The 16377-nt window shown below is 62.5% G+C and overlaps 1 protein-coding gene across 3 annotated transcripts in view; it reads left to right on the top strand.

Annotated features, from left to right (window-relative positions):
• RARA (retinoic acid receptor alpha) overlaps positions 1-14439 on the top strand; it is a 34366-nt gene extending 19927 nt beyond the window's left edge. The window contains exons 1-8 of one of the 3 annotated variants that reach the window (XM_080679165.1): positions 223-337; positions 6522-6670; positions 7957-8098; positions 10176-10336; positions 10570-10746; positions 12029-12233; positions 12943-13101; positions 13681-14439. In XM_080679165.1, the coding sequence (XP_080535291.1) occupies positions 7987-8098; positions 10176-10336; positions 10570-10746; positions 12029-12233; positions 12943-13101; positions 13681-13898 (1032 nt within the window). In that variant the 5' untranslated portion in view covers positions 223-337; positions 6522-6670; positions 7957-7986 and the 3' untranslated portion in view covers positions 13899-14439. Of the gene's footprint in view, positions 1-222; positions 338-1345; positions 1574-6521; positions 6671-7956; positions 8099-10175; positions 10337-10569; positions 10747-12028; positions 12234-12942; positions 13102-13680 lie in introns of those variants that run through there. The other 2 variants (XM_080679166.1, XM_080679164.1) reach the window with 2 other exon arrangements.
• Positions 14440-16377: the final 1938 nt, after the last annotated feature.

Below are 16377 nucleotides of genomic sequence, written 5' to 3'. Positions count from 1 at the left end.
GCGGGGCGGCGGGAGAAGAGTCTCCGCTGTACGCAAATGTGCCCAAGCACCCGCACCGCCGCGTCGCGTTCCGGCAGCGGGCGGGCGGGCGGCCAGTCACACATGATGTCACAGACAATGACACAAGCCGGGTGTCTCAATCCGACACAGCGTCTGAGCTGCACAATGTCACACCCGGGACACCCGGCACGCCGCGTCCTCCGTGGCCCTAACACTTGGCCACACACACCCCGGCCCTTCGCCGCCGTGACCACTCTCGGCGCCTTCGGGGGAGCTGGCCCGACCCGGCTGGACTGGGGGCCCGGCAGGCGAGCCCCACGGGCGGGCTGGCGAGCGGGTGATGTCACGGGCCGCGGTGGGTGGGTCACCCGGAGGTGAGGCGCCGCCAGGCGAGTTCAGCGAGAGTTCAGCCGCATTGCATTAGGCAAATGAGGCCCGGGCTGGGTGGGGGTGTGCTAGGGGAGGACACCGGGACCACCCCCCTCCTCCCGCACCAACACTTTCCCCGCCGTGGCACCGCCGGTTCGGGGACTGACCTAGCCTCGGGGGACGCTGGGAGCCGGAACTGGGGTGGGGGCGACGCCCGCCCCTCCTCCGTCCTCGCTCCGCGCGCAGCCCCCTCCTCTCCGCGTACCGGCCGCCGTCTGAGCTCGGCTGCTCCTCCTCGGGTGCCTGTTCCTTTCTGTTCCCTTCTCCTCCCCCTTCCCAGGCTCCCCCCACTCGCCCGTGCACGGCCCGCCTCTCGGTCTCGGTCCCGGCGTCTCTCCCGCCTCAGCTGGACCCCGCGGGAAAGGGTTAAGCCGAGGGGCGGCGCCTGGGCGCACCGGGCGGAGGGAAGGAGGTGGGGTCCCGGGGAGGGGGCTCGAGGTGGGGGTGAGAGTGGGGGCGGCGGCGCGCACCGCCGGAGCCCCAGCGACGGGTCTGGGGAGGCGGGGCCGCGCGGGGTCCCCACCCCACCCGGTGTCCCGGCCCCGGAGAAGCCCGGGCGCCCCGGCGGGGAGGAGGAAGTGCTCGGGGCTCCCCGCCTCCCGCGCTGATCCCGCCCCCGCCCGGCGCACTCGGGGCGCCGCGGGACTCTGCCTCCAGCACCGTGAGACTCCAGACGGGAGCCCCCTCGAGGTGAAGCTGCCGAGTTCCCGGGCTCGGCCTGGCGTCCCCGGGGGGAGTCGAGGGGCCCCCGCCCCCCAGCACACACAACTTCCCCGCTTTTCACCTGGAGCTGGCGGAGCGGCGGGCCGACTCCGACGCAGGACTTCGGGCAGCGGGCGGCCCCCCGCCCGGGTGGCCAGTCGGGGCGGGGGACGTGCCCCTCGCCCCCAGCTGCTCTCCTTGGATGGCGCCGTCGTCTGAGTGAGGGAGACGACTCTCAGGACTTCCCCACCTGGACCTCTTGTCTTTGCGGAGATGTACGAGAGTGTGGAAGTGGGGGGGCTCACCCCCACTCCCAACCCCTTCCTGGTGGTGGATTTTTATAACCAGAACCGGGCCTGTTTGCTCCCGGAGAAGGGACTCCCCGCCCCCGGTCCCTACTCCACCCCGCTCCGGACTCCGCTTTGGAATGGCTCAAACCACTGTAGGTACCAGCCACCCCTCTCCTATTGTAAGGGGTGGGGGTGGGCCGTGGGGCTTCCGCTCCGCTCCTACGGGGGATGCGAGCCTGGGGGCGTGGTGGGGTCTTGTCTCTACCCTTCGCCGTCCCTTGTCTCTCTTGCTGAAACCCTGGTGCCTTTGCTGGACAATTCAACTCCCGGAATAACCCTAGGCCCCATTCCTGTAGTATTATACTAGGGCTAGGGAACTTTGGGGGTTCCTCCCTTCAGGAAACGTTTGTTCACTTATCCTTCCACTTCTTGGGGAGGAAATGAAGCCCCTTGCCCCACTTCAGATCTTCTTGCTTGGAATCCAATAGCTTCACAACAGAGGGGTCCTTTCTCCCACCCTAGAGGGTGGGATCAAGATCCCATTTGTGGGCTTGTCTGCCCTGAAGAGGAGGGGCCTCCTCCCCAGATCCCAGCCCTTGTCCTTGTGTCCTTAGAATGGGTGTCAGGAAGGCGTTGGCAGTGGGGTGTGGCAGGAGGGGGCAACTTCATCAGACACCCCTCTGCCATGCTAAGGGACCCTTCCATCTTGGGGAGGGGCACCTGTCCCATCTGAGTGTAGTCCTGGCCCTAGACACCTGGCTGGCATCTTGGAGGGCTCTGTCCCAGGAATGAAGGGGAGAGCTGCTGTGGGGATGAGTGTGTTTTTCCTAGGTCGGGGGCTACTCAGGACATGAATACCTCCCTTCCCAACCCAGTCATGTCCTTTTGTTACCCTGTGCTCACTTGGGGACAGGGGCAGGTACTGGAGGTCCCTTCCTAAGGGGTGCTGATGAGAACCCCGGAGTCCTGGCAGGCTGCTCACCTTCTCTTCTCACTGCCCGTGTCTGGGTTCAGGCTCCTCTGGTGGGGAGGGGGCTCTGTGCACTAGGGGAGCTGTGAGGGCCTGGGGTGCACATCTGGGTGTGTTCAGACCCAGCCGAGCATACGGTGTAGTACCTGGGTGGGTGGGAGCTGGCACTCCGCTGCGGGGGGGGGGGGGGGGGGAGTATTGTTACAAGGCTCTGGTTTCTCCCCCGCTCCCCTCAGGCTTAACTCTTCCCAGGAGCTTCTCCCATCCTCCTGAGCCTGCTGTCTCCCTCCTGAGGGCCTGGCAGATTGGAGAGGGTTGAAGGGCAACCCCCAGCTCCATTGCTCTTGGAGAGACACCTTAACCTCAGCCTTTGCTTTTGTCCTGTCCCTTGACCTTTGCCTGGGGGGGTGGCGGTGCAGATTGGCTGGGAGGCTGCAGGCTGCAGGCTGTGGGAGGGACAGGGGTGTGAGCGTGGGTTGACTTTGGCAAAAAACAGAGAGGTGAGAAGTATGACACCAGGACCCTTCCTCCCATCCTCCCAGAGCTGAAGGAAGGTTACCCCCACCCCCCTAACTGGATAATTGGGGCCAGGCTGCCAGGGTTACCCCCTCCACCGCCTTGGCTGCCTTTCCAGGGGACTGGGGGTAAAGCAGGGAGGAGCGCCTTGGGTTCCAGCCCCCAGCTGTTAGCTCTGGGGCCGCTCAGCTCTTCCTGGTCCCAACTGAAGGGGGAGCAGGGGACCGAGGAGTCCAGCCGTCTGAGGAGCTGGCAGGCAGGTGATGGGGAAGTGGAGGCCTGTCCCCCACACCCTGTCTGGGGGTAGAGCTCCAGCCTGGGCCTGGGTCCTGTAGGCCATGGAGGTGAATGAATGTATGTGGTGGGGTGTCAGTGGGCTCAGCTCCCGGGCTGGGAGCTGGGAGGGGTGTTCTGAGGCACTGGGAAGACCTGGAGGCTGGAAGTGGGCGTACACAGGGGCAGTACCCTGCCTTGGTGTGTGGGGAGGTCCTCTGGTGACAGGAGCCCTCTGCCTCCGCCACCCAAGGTGGGAAGCGACAGCAGAAGCGACAGCAGGCCGGCTTCGAGAAGAGACCGTCTCAGTCCTGCAGGGCCCTGGGGACGTTGCCATCCTCCCCAGAGCTCCTGTTTGGGGGCACTAGAAGACAAGGGTACACAGGATGTGGTTCCCCATCTGTCCCCCACCAATCTCCGCTGCTCACGCCTCCGCCCGCTCCCAGACGTCCAAGAATGTGAAGCACGTGGCCCCGTACAGGGGGGAGGGGATAGATGCTTATCGGTGGCCGCCGGGCCTGGGGCCTTCTTCCTCGGAGCTGCCTGCACCGGAGCCCCCCACCCCTGGAGGAAGGGTAGCACCGAGGGCCCTGCGCCCCCTTCCCAGCCCTCCAGGGGCTGCAAGGGGAGCCGCAGAGGAGCGGGCGCCAGCTGGGTTGGGAGGGGAGCTGCTGGCCGGGGGCCCGGCTGATTTCCTCCTGATCTCCTCCAGGAAACCGGCCCCTTGTGCGAGCCTGCGAACGGCTCTGGGGCGTGGGGAATCCGGAGCGCTCTGCGCCTCCTGCGCGCGGGGAGGGGAGGGGAGCGGGGGAGGGGCAGCCTGGCTGCGGGGCCGGCGGGGACCCAGGCTCCCTGGGCCGGTGCCAGCCGTGCGCTGGGCGCTGGAACTTTGAGCTGAGAAGGTGTGGCGCTTCTCCAGCCTAGTCTTTCTGCTGGAAGAGAGATTTGTGGGCTGGGGCCTCTGGGGAGGGAGGTGAGTGGGGAGGGGCCAGGCATGGCCGTCCTTCCCCCAGGGGTTGTGTGGACAGACTTAAAGCTGTGTCCTTAGAGTGCCCCAGCCTTCCCAGGCTGCTGGCTGGAGGCCTGAGGAGGTGGGCACTGGGCCCGGACTCCGGGTTCAAAGGGTACGCTTGGAAACCTCAGCTGTTACCTGGGTGACAGGTGGGGTGTGCTGGAGGTGGGAGCACAGACCAGGTTCGAGCCTCCAAGGCAGCCTGGTGGGTGGGAGGAGGCCTCACCCAGACCAAACTGTAGCCCCGCGTGGGGTCATCTCCCCTGCCCTACCAGAGCACAGTGTTAACGGGCACATTCTTTCAGTTCCAGAAACACCCTCCGGACTTTGCCTGAGCTCCAAATTTCTACAGACCTTTGCCCCACTGGTTTGACTCTGACCTGAGAGCTGTCTGTCTGTCATTCTGGTATCCTGTGTGTCTCTCCATGCCCCCCCTCCCCTCCTCCATCCCACTCTACTCCAAGGCATCCCTGTCCTCTCTCCCCCTCCAGCCTGGTCCATTTTAGAGGGGGGCTAAGGGCTGACAGGGAGGGGAGGTAGGTCAGTGCCTTCATCCTCTGCTCCTTGGAACGGACTGGGATTCTAGGCCACAGCCCCTCCACCACACCCCCGTGTCCTTGACACCCCCCCACACACACACCAGTCTGGATTGTCTATTGTTACTCCTTTTACGTCTTGGAAAAAGTTAGCACAACAAAGGGCTCCTTTGTCGCTCACCCCTCTGCCTCCTGGCCTCCCCCAGGCCCCCCAACCCTGCCCCCCACCCCAGCAGCTGCTCTCAGGCCTCTTGCCTGTCTGATTTGCTTGTCTGGCCTCCAGGAGAGCGAGGTGGGGCAAACCGGGGGAGGGCAGTTTGGTGTTGGGTGAGGGCTGAGAGGGGAGGTCAGTGACGGGTCTGTGGACTGATGGGGGTATGGGCGTCCACTGTGTCTTTGCTGTGGGCTGGTCTCTGGGCAGGCACGGGACATGGGGCCACAGCAGTGCTGCCAAGGTTGTTGGCCTGGTTCCCCGTCATCAACCTCCTGGCCATGCGTGGTGTGTCTGCAGGTACGGGGTGGAAGCAGCCGCCAGCCCCCAGTGTCCAGGCGCTGCTTTTCTCTGGGCCTGGACCGTGGGGCCAGGTGACTCACGGCTATAAGGTGCTTGGGCCAGGAGCTCTGGGCCCTTTGCAATGCCAGAGCCTTGTGTGCTGGAGTTTGGGGTGAGACTAGGTAGGATTCTGGGGTGTGGGAGGAGGTAGGGATCTACCTGCTGGGGAGGCATCCTTGAGTTTGGACAAGTGGACTTAGCAAGGCCTCAGGAGGATGCTGGGTGGTCCCTTGGGAGTCTGGGGTTGCTTTGATCACAGTTCTCCATCCAGCACAGTGTGCCCCCAGCTGCCCAGGCTTCAGGCACAGACAGCCCCCACCCAGCCCATCCCTGTCCTGCCTGGGGTGATGGGCATGGGGCCAAGCACTGGGGAGGGTTTGGCTAGTGAGGGCTGCCTTGCTGGCTGGGTCAACCCTCCTGGCTGCCCTAGTGGAGCTGAATAACAGGAGGGGAGGGGGTAGTAACCCGGACGTAGTATTGAGGCCAGACAGACAGAGCATTGATGGGAACAGACCCCCCATTGTCATGCTGCTCCCCCCAGACTGGGCACCCAGAGCAAGGGGCTTCCGGGGCCCATAGGGACTCCCCTCCTTGTCTCCAGGGAGTCCCCTTTGCTTATCAGGAGTCCCGCCTGCTTCGCCCTAACATTTGCAACTTTTCTTTGCTCACGGGGCCTGGAGTCCCTGGCCTGGGGATTGTTTGGGTGGAGGAGGGGCTGTGGCTGCTGTCAGAGAGGAGGGGGGAGCGGAAGCCGAGGGGGTGGGGGAGTGGCCGCCTTTGAATATCCTGTTGACCCCAGTTTCCTCTGCCCCCTAGCTCGTGTCCTCTTCCCTCCCTCCTCATAGGCCTTAACTCCTTCCTAACTGGGGAGACGGGTCCAGGCTGCCCAGGTGCCGGCTTTAGAACCAGGCCGCCTCCCACCCCCGCTGCCCAGGTGTAGCCATGTCCACATACAAATCTGATGGTTTATCACCTGAGCTTTCTGGGTTTGAAGGTGGGGTCCTGGGAAGCAGATAGGAGTGATGGGGTGCCGATGGGTTCACTGGCAGCCTCATTCCCCACGTCTGGCTGGGGAGTCCCAGCTCTCCTGAGCCTGCGTTCCTGCCCCTAAGTTTGAATCCTGGCAGCTGTGGTGAGGCTGGGAGGGGCTCCTGGGAGAGATGTGGAGGCAGGATGGGCGGGCACGGTATTCAGGATGGCAACCTGGGTCTCTAACTGCCCCTCCCTCTTCTCTCTCTAGCCATTGAGACCCAGAGCAGCAGTTCCGAAGAGATAGTGCCCAGCCCTCCCTCGCCTCCCCCCCTCCCCCGCATCTACAAGCCTTGCTTTGTCTGCCAAGACAAATCCTCAGGCTACCACTATGGGGTCAGCGCCTGTGAGGGCTGCAAGGTGAGTTGAGTCATTGGGAAAGGCAGTCCTGATGAGATAAACGAATGTCCCCGCTGCCATGTCCCGGGAGTATGCTGTTGGGGGTGCAGGGGGGTTGTCCTTGAAGCTTCTGCACTTGCTCCTATGTGGCAGGTCGCAGCAGCCTTGGGGGGGGGGAAGCCTGCAATGGAACCCCCCATGGATGAGCAGGGGTTCCCCCAAACCAGATAGGTCCCCTCCTGCCTGAGCTCCTTTCCCTGTCTCCATCCTCCAGTTGGCAGGGCGTAGGTCTGCTCTGCCACCGCTGCCCAGGTTGCCATGGTGAGCTGGCTGCCCACTGGCTCTTGGCTGGGGACCCAGGAGGCCTGCCCCCAGTGGCCCTGCCTGAACCTCCCCACGGCGGCCTGGCAGCAGGCAGTTAGGAGCAGGCGCCTTGCCTTGGCCTCTCCTTCAGATGCCCAGGCTGTGGGCTCCCCCGTGTCTGGCTGGATTTCCCTGCGCCCACGTTAGGCTCCAGGGTCCAGATGTGGTTGCCACCTTCCCAGCGGCTGTGGGCATGGCCTCTCCTCGTCTCCCAGGGCCTGAGCCTCTGTGCCTGTTTCTGCCCCAGAGGCTGGGGCTCAGAGGCTGTACAGTTTGGGGGCTCGGGCTCCAGACTGCCTCTCAGCCTGGAGGAGCTGTCCCCAGGTGTGGAGCCAAGATCAAGGGCAAAGCAGCAGGCCTCGGGGTGTGTGTGTCTTTGCCTGTCCTGTCTGTCCCTGGTCTGTCATGTCTCTGGTTAGCCTGTGTGTGGAGCCTCTAACCAGCCCGGGGTCACCCGTGATCAGTCTGTACACATCTCCCTAGTTGGCAAGCATGCGTCCTGCTGCTTGTTCCCGAGAGTGTGTGCGTCTCCATCCCTCCGGCCAGCCTGTGTGTGTCCCTGCATGCCTCTTCCTGCTTGCTCTCTCTTCCAGGCTGAGCCCAGGCTGAGGGTTCCGGAGCTCTGCCTCTCTCCCCTCTAGCCCCATCTTCCCCTTTTCCTGACTCACTGGCAGCCCTGATGTCCTTTTCCCAAGGAGGGAGGAAGCAGGGTCTGTGGGTGTGGTTGGGGGTACTCGCAGTGTAGGGGCAGGCACTGCAGCTCTTTGGGGGGCATCCTAGTAGGTGAGCCATTCTCCCACCTTATCAGGCCTGTTCAGGTAGGTGATGGCCAAAGGCTTGGGAGCAGCAGCGGCCTGGCCTCCTGTGCCCCTGGCTAAGGCCCCAGGCTGGTATGGCTCCCCCTGTGGGTGTGGCTGATCTGACTCCCTCCCCTCCATACTCAGGGCTTCTTCCGCCGCAGCATCCAGAAGAACATGGTGTACACGTGTCACAGGGACAAGAACTGCATCATCAACAAGGTGACCCGCAACCGCTGCCAGTACTGCCGGCTGCAGAAGTGCTTCGAAGTGGGCATGTCCAAAGAGTGTGAGTGCCAGGGGCCACGGGCCAAGGGGGCCAGGGGCCAGGCCACCCGCTAGACAGGGCCTGTGGTGCTCCTTAAGGCTAGGGGAGCGGGTGAGGGAGTGTGGGGGTGTGTGTAGGGATGTGAACTTGCACAGCCGTGGTATGGTGTGTGGGCTCATGGCTAAGGATGGTTTGTGTATAGCTGCAGGGACCTGCCTGTCTGTACATCTAGCTGTGTCCATCGCAGACACCGTTCCGGTTTGCACATGGCTGGCGCTGTGTGCTCGTGTGTCTGCTGCAGGCCAGTTGGCTTCCAGGCCCTGCTGGGTTTTGGGGCAGGGCTCAGAAGCATTCCCGAGGTCCCTTCGGATTGTGTATCTTAGGGAAGGGCCTGTACTGAGGGATGTGTGTGTGTGTGTGTGTGTGTGTGTGTGTGTGTGTGTGCATGGCGGGTGGAGGGGGGCAGTGCGGCTGGCACAGGGATCTAAAAACCATTGTCCGGTGACAGAGCCTGGGCCCTAGGGTTTCAAGAGAGAATCAGGATGTCTCAGATCCCTGAGGGATGGGGGTTTCCAGTTTGGGCTCAGCTGAGGCTGGATGGAGGGAGGAGGGAGGGCTGGACAGGGAGACCCTCTTGTGTTGAATCATGAGTGTTGCCGTGGTGACCAGTGATTGATGATGTCAGAGATAAATGACGCTGACAGACGCCTCCTTGTCTGCGTGGCCGTTGCCATGGAGCCTGAGCCTTGGGGGATGGGGTGGGGGAGGGGGTTGCAGGACCCCCTAGCCTTTGTAGGTTGGGCAGTGGAAGGAAAAAGTGGGAGTGGGGGGACGAGGGGTCCTGCATCACCCTGCCACCTCCCGCCACAGGAGGCAGGGGCTGCCTGGTTAGGAACCCAGGAAGTGACGGCTCCATGCTGCATAAGGGGTGACAACTTGGGACCTTCAGGGCCCAGCACTGCCTCCTCCCTCTGCTCCTGCCACCTTCCACTCACAGAGCTTTTCGGTGCAGAAGGACCAGGGTGGGGACCCCTCTCCCTCCCACCGCCATCTCCCCCTTTCCCTCCCTCCCTCTGGTTGCTCTGTGCCCCGGAGCTGAGCAGCTGCCATTTCAATAGAATTAAAGCTTCCGAATGATAAACGTCTTGTCACAGCTGCAATTTTCTCTTCCCAAATTATCCCCCCACTCTCCCTCTCCCTTCTCTCCCTTGCACTTTATTGAATTTGCAGAATCGACATGAGTGATCTCCAAATTATGCCAGCTCCCCCCCCCAACCCACTGCCCCCTCCTGGGGCCCCCACCCCCACCTCTCTTCCTCCAGCGTCAGCAACCGCCACCACTGGTCCTGTGAGTGATTGTGTGTCTGGGATAATCGGCTGGTAACGACCCCATCGCTTCTTTAAAGCCGAGTGGTGTGTGCGGCTCAGCGCCCCCGGTGATTTGTCAGCTCCCCCAGCTAATGGGCCGAGAGATTCTCCCATCCGGCCCCCCACTCTCAGGCTGGGGAGCCCTACACCGCCCCTGCCCCAGGAGAGGAGCTGTTTCCCAGGGACCCCCGGGAGACTGCTGCCTGGAGGGCTGGGGCCAGTGGAGGCTGCTTGTTCTTGGGAGCAGAGGGAGTGGGGGACAGGGAGGCAGCGCGCGAAGTGGGGCACTGCACACTTGCCTTCAGACTGGGACCCCACGTTCCCGGAGTGTGGCTGGAGTAAGTGCGTGGGAGTATGGGCACGGCGGGCTGGTGCCGTGGTCCTGGGGCCCTCGGGCAGGACATGGTTGTGGGTCAGGTGGGCATGGAGGGGTAGAGCGTGAGTTGACACCTTGTCTGCCTGCACACTCGTGTATCTGTGTGTCTGTGTGTGTGCACATGGTTGTGTGCACTCCTGTGTGTGCACATGGTTGTGTGCACTCCTGTGTGTGCACATTGTATGTGCATCTGTGTGCACATTGTTGTGTGCACTGCTGTGTGTGCGCCCACTGGGTAATGACTCCTGCAGCCAGCACCTCTGGTGGGAGGAGCTTGGGCTGGGGATGGACGGGGACCTGTGGATGGACCACTGCCTGCACCTGCTCTCTAACCACGGGCCTCGCCCTCCGCAGCTGTGAGGAACGACCGGAACAAGAAGAAGAAGGAGGCACCCAAGCCCGAATGCTCCGAGAGCTATACGCTGACGCCAGAGGTGGGGGAGCTCATTGAGAAGGTGCGCAAAGCACACCAGGAGACCTTCCCTGCCCTCTGCCAGCTGGGCAAATACACTACGGTACGGCTTCCCCTGGCCCCTCGTGGGGTGCCCCTTCTGCCAGGCTGGCTCCCCCTCCCTCTGCCCAGGCCTCCGCATCCTCCCTCCCCCTCGGCCCCCTCCTCCTGCTTCCTACTCTGGAGGAGTGCTCAGGAAGCGAAGGCGGGTTCGGGGCAGGCCTGTGGGGGCTGGTGGAGCCAGGCCAAGGAGGGGAGCCTTGGGGAGCAGGCCCTCACTCTCCCCCGTCCTCTCAGAACAACAGCTCAGAACAACGTGTCTCCCTGGACATCGACCTCTGGGACAAGTTCAGTGAACTCTCCACCAAGTGCATCATTAAGACTGTGGAGTTCGCCAAGCAGCTGCCTGGCTTCACCACGCTCACCATTGCTGACCAGATCACCCTTCTCAAGGCTGCCTGCCTGGACATCCTGGTGAGGGTCTGGGCCCTGCCCCATGTCCTTGGAGGATGTCCTGCCACTCAGATAACCACCTTCCTAAACATCCGTCTGGAATGGACCTGCCCCAGTGCCCCGCCCACCCACACAGCACCCCTTTCTCTCCCCCCGCCCCCCGTGTCCATTTGCCTACTTGTCTACCTGGCCACTTAGCCACCCCGCACCTGGACGTACACTGGTTCACCCACTCACCCACACATTCATCCACCTTCGCCCCATCTTTCTATTAAGCCTTCCCCCCAACCACCCGCCGTCCCATCTGTTCGGTCGGTAATAAAGATTCACCTGGGACCCTGTGTGGGCAGGCCTTAAGCTGGATGTCAGGAGCAGAGATGAACACAACGCTATCCCCTCCCTTGAAAACCTTCTGATTTTGGAGGCGACAGATCTGCAAACGGGTTGTGAGCTGTGATAAGAGCTGGCTGGAGAGGGGGAAGGGACATCCTTCCTTGATGCAGATGAGAGAGCTCCAGCTGTGGGCCCCAGGAAAGGTGTTCAGAGGAGATGACACCAAGGGTGTGGAGGGGGCATGGGAGAGGGCGGCCCTGCTGCGGGCGTCCAGCTGGAGGCGGGACTGGTGGGGCCAGAGGCTGGGCTGGGCTGGGCTGGAGGCAGGATTGGGGGCGGTGGGGATGCCCAAGCCTCCACTACAAGGACTCCCCTCCCTGTCATTCATCCTGACCGGCTCAGCCCTCTTGCCCACCTCCAGGCTGGGGAACCTGGGTGTGACTTCCTGGAAGGAGCGGGCAGGTGCAGTGTGTGCCGCCTCCCATCCCCACCCAGGCCCTGGATGCAAGAGGCAGGATCAGGGGTTGACGCAGTTGAAGCCGATACACATTTATTGAGCTCCTGCTGTGTACCCTGTCCTGGGAACTGTGGGCATAAATTCGCTATGATTCTTGCCTGGAAATTCTCGTTTCTAAAGAATTCTAAAGCTTCTGCATGGAGACAGGAGGCCGAGCCAGAACCAGGCCAATACAGAAGCCGCGTGCCATGCGTGGCTATTTAAATTCACTAAAATGAAATTCAATTGGTTCCTCAGGGGCACTAGCATGGTTTTAAGTGTTCGGTGGCCACACTGTGGCTGGCGGCTCATGTCTGGATGGTGCAGACTTAGACCGTTTTCATTATTGTAGAAGATTCTATCGGGCTGCCCTGGGCTGGTTGCCTGCCAGGTGGGCCTGTGGGGATGGATGCTGGTGCTGGAGGTGCTGGGGGGTGGGCTGCGTCCCTAAACTCGTGCCTCCTCTGCACCCAGATCCTGAGGATCTGCACGAGGTACACGCCCGAGCAGGACACAATGACCTTCTCGGACGGGCTGACCCTGAACCGAACCCAGATGCACAACGCCGGCTTTGGCCCCCTCACAGACCTGGTCTTCGCCTTCGCCAACCAGCTGCTGCCCCTGGAGATGGATGACGCTGAGACGGGGCTGCTCAGCGCCATCTGCCTTATCTGTGGAGGTGGGCAGGGGCCGGGGTCCCGGGGCCAGGCTCGGGGAGGTGGGGGAGCCCCTCACTAGGATGTCCTGGGATCATCAGATCAGGAAGGGACCTTGGCCCCTGTCAGGTCCTGTTCAGAGGGGGAAGTCGCGTCCCAGAGGGGTAGAGTACTGTCTGTGGCCACACAGCAAGGGTGTGGCAGTGGAGACCTGAACTCGGGTTCCCTACCTGGTCAGACCACCCAGGTTCACATCCTGGCCAGCTCTGACCTTGAGCAGGTTGCCAAATTCTCTGAGCCCCCCTGTCTGCAAGATGAGGCCAGAATGGGCCGAGGAAGGTGGTCATTAATAACGGCGCTGTGCCCACAGGGAGACAAGGTACATGTTGGCGGCTGTCACTATTGTATTGTTACGAGCTCTGCCGTATCGTGCCGGTGTCCGTGGTGGGTGGGTGGGAACTGGAGACCTGCCTGGGCATCTTCCTCGCTGGGTCCCATCCCCATGAGGTGGGCTGTCAGGGCCGGCGCCGGGCAACCACATCCTCCGCTCCTCGGCTTACAATTAATGATCCGAGCACACAGACCCCCCCACTGCCCTGTGTGGGGAGGCCCCAGGAGCAGACGCCCAGCTTGTGGCCTGGGCAGGCGCGCCCCCCAGTGGCCACGGCCGGGAGCACAGTGGTGTTCCTAGCTCGGCCAGGGCAGTGGTTCAGGGGGCTCCTGCTTCCTCAGACCGGCAGGACCTGGAGCAACCGGACAGGGTGGACATGCTGCAGGAGCCGCTGCTTGAGGCGCTGAAGGTCTACGTGCGGAAACGGAGGCCCAGCCGGCCCCACATGTTCCCCAAGATGCTCATGAAGATCACGGACCTTCGAAGCATCAGTGCTAAGGGTGAGGCTCCCACACCTGGAGGGACGCCCCCTGTGCCCGCCCCCCAACGGCTGGCCTCAGTGAACACCAGTGTCTTTGTGCCCAGGACAGTGCCCCACTCATCGGGACCCAAGCTGTCCCTCTCCGTCTAGGCCCCGCCCCCAGAGGCCCCACCGGGCCCAGGTGACCTCCTGCCCGTGAGCGCTAAGGTGGCAGCGTCACCTTTGCTTGGTGGTGAAGGGCATGGCTCTGGAACCAGATGGCAGGGGTGCGTGCCCTTGAGCAGGTCACTGAACGGCTCTGAACCCATCCGAGGAGAGGACAGTGATGGTGTTGACAGGGTGGTGGTTTTGAGGCGTCAGCAGGTGAAGCCATAGCACACGGCACGTAGGCAGGGCCCAGTGTCAGACCAGGCGGTTGGAGTCAGGAACCACTTTCCCCGCTGCCCCTCGGACTTGGGGACTAAGAGAGACGGGGCCCGAGTCAGGGCATGGTGGATGCTGAAACTGGTTGTTGGTCCTGGGGGAGCCATGCTTGCACCCAGGGCTTGCAGAGCTGGGCAGTGCGGTGTGTGCTGACCTCTGCCCTCCTCTCCTGCAGGGGCCGAGCGGGTGATCACGCTGAAGATGGAGATCCCAGGCTCCATGCCGCCTCTCATCCAGGAAATGCTGGAGAACTCCGAGGGCCTGGACACTCTGAGCGGACAGCCGGGGGGCGGGGGACGGGATGGGAGTGGCCTGGCTCCCCCACCCCGCAGCTGTAGCCCCAGCCTCAGCCCCAGCTCCAACAGAAGCAGCCCGGCCACCCACTCCCCGTGACCGCCTGCGCCCCATGGACACAGCCCTTGCCCCTCGCCCGGCTTTTCTCTGCCTTTCTACCAACCACGCGACCCCAGCCAGCCCTGCCCCTCCCTGTCTCTCCTCCCGGGACAGGAGGCAGGAGGGAGGAGGTGGTGACTCTTTGGACAGAGGCCCGGGTGCTGTGGACTGTTACTCTGCGGCCTGGGTTGTCAGGGGCAAGGTCACAAACTGAGTGAGGACCCCTGGTCCTGGGTCTCAGGATGGGGCCTGGGGGCCTCGTGTTCATCAAGACACCCCTCCGCCCACCTCGCCACATCTTCATCACCAGCAAATGCCAGGACCTGGCCCCTCCATCCTCAGAACTTGCAAGCCATTGCCCCCCGGTTGGGGAACCCCCCATTGCCTCGGTTGGTGACAGAGGGGGTGGGCCAGGGGTGGGGGGTTCCCCCTGTACATACCCTGCCATACCAACCCCCAGGTATTATCGCTGGTTTTGTTTTTATTTTAATTTTTTTTTGGTTTTGATTTTTTTTTTAATAAGAATTTTCATTTTAAGCACATCTATACTGAAGGAATCTGTGCTGTGTATTGGGGGGAGCTGGATCCAGAGCTGGAGGGGGTGGGTCCTGGGGGTGGGCAGCGGCTCAAAGGGGCTCCCACTCTCTCTCTCCATGTCCCTGTGTCCCCCTGGCCCTCTCCCCAGCCTTTTTCTCCTCAGTTTTCTCTTTCAAACTGTGAAATACTAACTTTCCGAGGCCTGCACCCCCCTCCTTTGTGTTGGGGAAGCAGCCAGCCCCCCTTCTCCCTTGGCCTAACCACTGGCTACGGACAGTTCAGGCAGCCCCTAGGAGGAAGGTGCCCATCACCAGAGGCGGGTCAGGGCCAAGCAAGGGGGGCCCGCAGAACATACACTTACGTGTCTCTAACCCGTGTCCTTCGCTGAGCTGCCCCCTATCTGGGCCCACATGATCTCAGCCCTCCTACCCCCCACTGTGAAGGGGCTGGCCGAGGGGTCTGAGCTGTCCCTACCCCCCAGCCTCACAGCCACCAGCACCACCCACAGGGCCCCCAGACACACACACACACATACACGCACGCACACACACACAGGCCGACAGATACTCTTGGCCTGAATTCCTCCACTTCCCTGGCCTGCCCCCCCAGCCCCCCCAGCCCCCACCCCACATCCATGCTCCCTCCTTGCCCCGCAGGACGGGCCTAAGGGGGTCTCCTCTCATCTCCTGCACCCCTGGGCTCGGGGAGCTGGCTCTGCCCTGCCCCCCTTGCCCCAGGGTTGGGGTCTCATCCCCCAGAGCCCGCTGGTGCACCTGTTACTGTGGGACTTTCCACTGAGATCTACTGGATAAAGAATAAAGTTCTATTTATTCTACACCTGCCTCAGCCTTGCTGCCTCACTGCCTTCCCTCAGCATCTGGGCAGGGGCTGGGCTGGGGGGTCCGATGGGAGCCCCGGGGGCCCCTTGTGCTGTGGTCTCTGAGACCCTGTGGCCGGAGACAGAGCTGCTCTGAGGAAGCCCTTGGCCTGTGTCAGGGAGCCCCGGTCTGGAGATGGGGAAGGGAGAGGGGGAGAAACTGCCCCCACCTTCAGGGAATCGCCCATCAGGGAGGGTGCCGGCCCCAGATCTCAGGGAGTCCCTGTCTGAGAGAGGAAGCCGGCTGAGTGCCTATCCCTTGGGGAGATTCGGTCTGGGGCTTGTTTAACAGCAGAGGAACTGGTCTGGCCCGTGTGGCTCAGTGGTTGAGCGTTGACCCATGCACCAAGAGAAGGATGGTTTGATTCCAGGTCCGGGCACATGGCTGGGTTGAGGCTTGATCCCCAGTAGGGGCTGTGTGGGAGGCAGCGGACGGATGCTCTCTCATATCAATGCTTCTCTCTCCCTCCTCCCTCCCTCTCTAACATCAATTTAAAAAGAGACGAGTTCTATTTTTGGAGTGAATACAGACTTGACCTTCATGGCAGAGTGGTAGTTGGCATGGGGACCTGGATCAGGGGCTCATGGCAACCTTACAAGAACACGGGGTTGGGATAGAAGCTCAGGAGGCCAGCCTGTCATCCTTCGGACCCCAGGAGGACTGTCCTGCCCTGTGCCAACCCCTGAGGTGGCTCCGTGAGCAGGGAGCTAGGAGGACAGGTTGCAGGAGAACCTGGATGCTCCTGGTTGAGAGGGTTGAGTGTGGCAGCCCTCAAGGGTCCTGAGACCAATTCTGCCCACCCCTCAGACACCACACACCAAGGCTCAGAGAGGGCAGTGCCCTTGTCCAGGGTCACACAGCAAGTTAGTGGCAGATGGGGGGGCCAGTACTCAGGGCTCCCACCTCTCAGCCAGGGTTCTTTCCTGGATCCCTGCAGCCCCGAAGGAAGCGTCAAACACCGAGGTCTGGGGGGTCTGGGAGGTGGCAGTGGAAGCTGTGTTTGGAACAGTTAGCAGCGAGGTTGGGCAGGAAGATTCCTGGGCACGAAGGGGTTTCTTCCCCTG

This window comes from Plecotus auritus (assembly GCF_963455305.1).
Source record: "Plecotus auritus genome assembly, chromosome: 7".
Classification (NCBI taxonomy): Eukaryota; Metazoa; Chordata; class Mammalia; order Chiroptera; family Vespertilionidae; genus Plecotus; species Plecotus auritus.
This window is presented reverse-complemented; position numbering and strand designations above follow the sequence as displayed.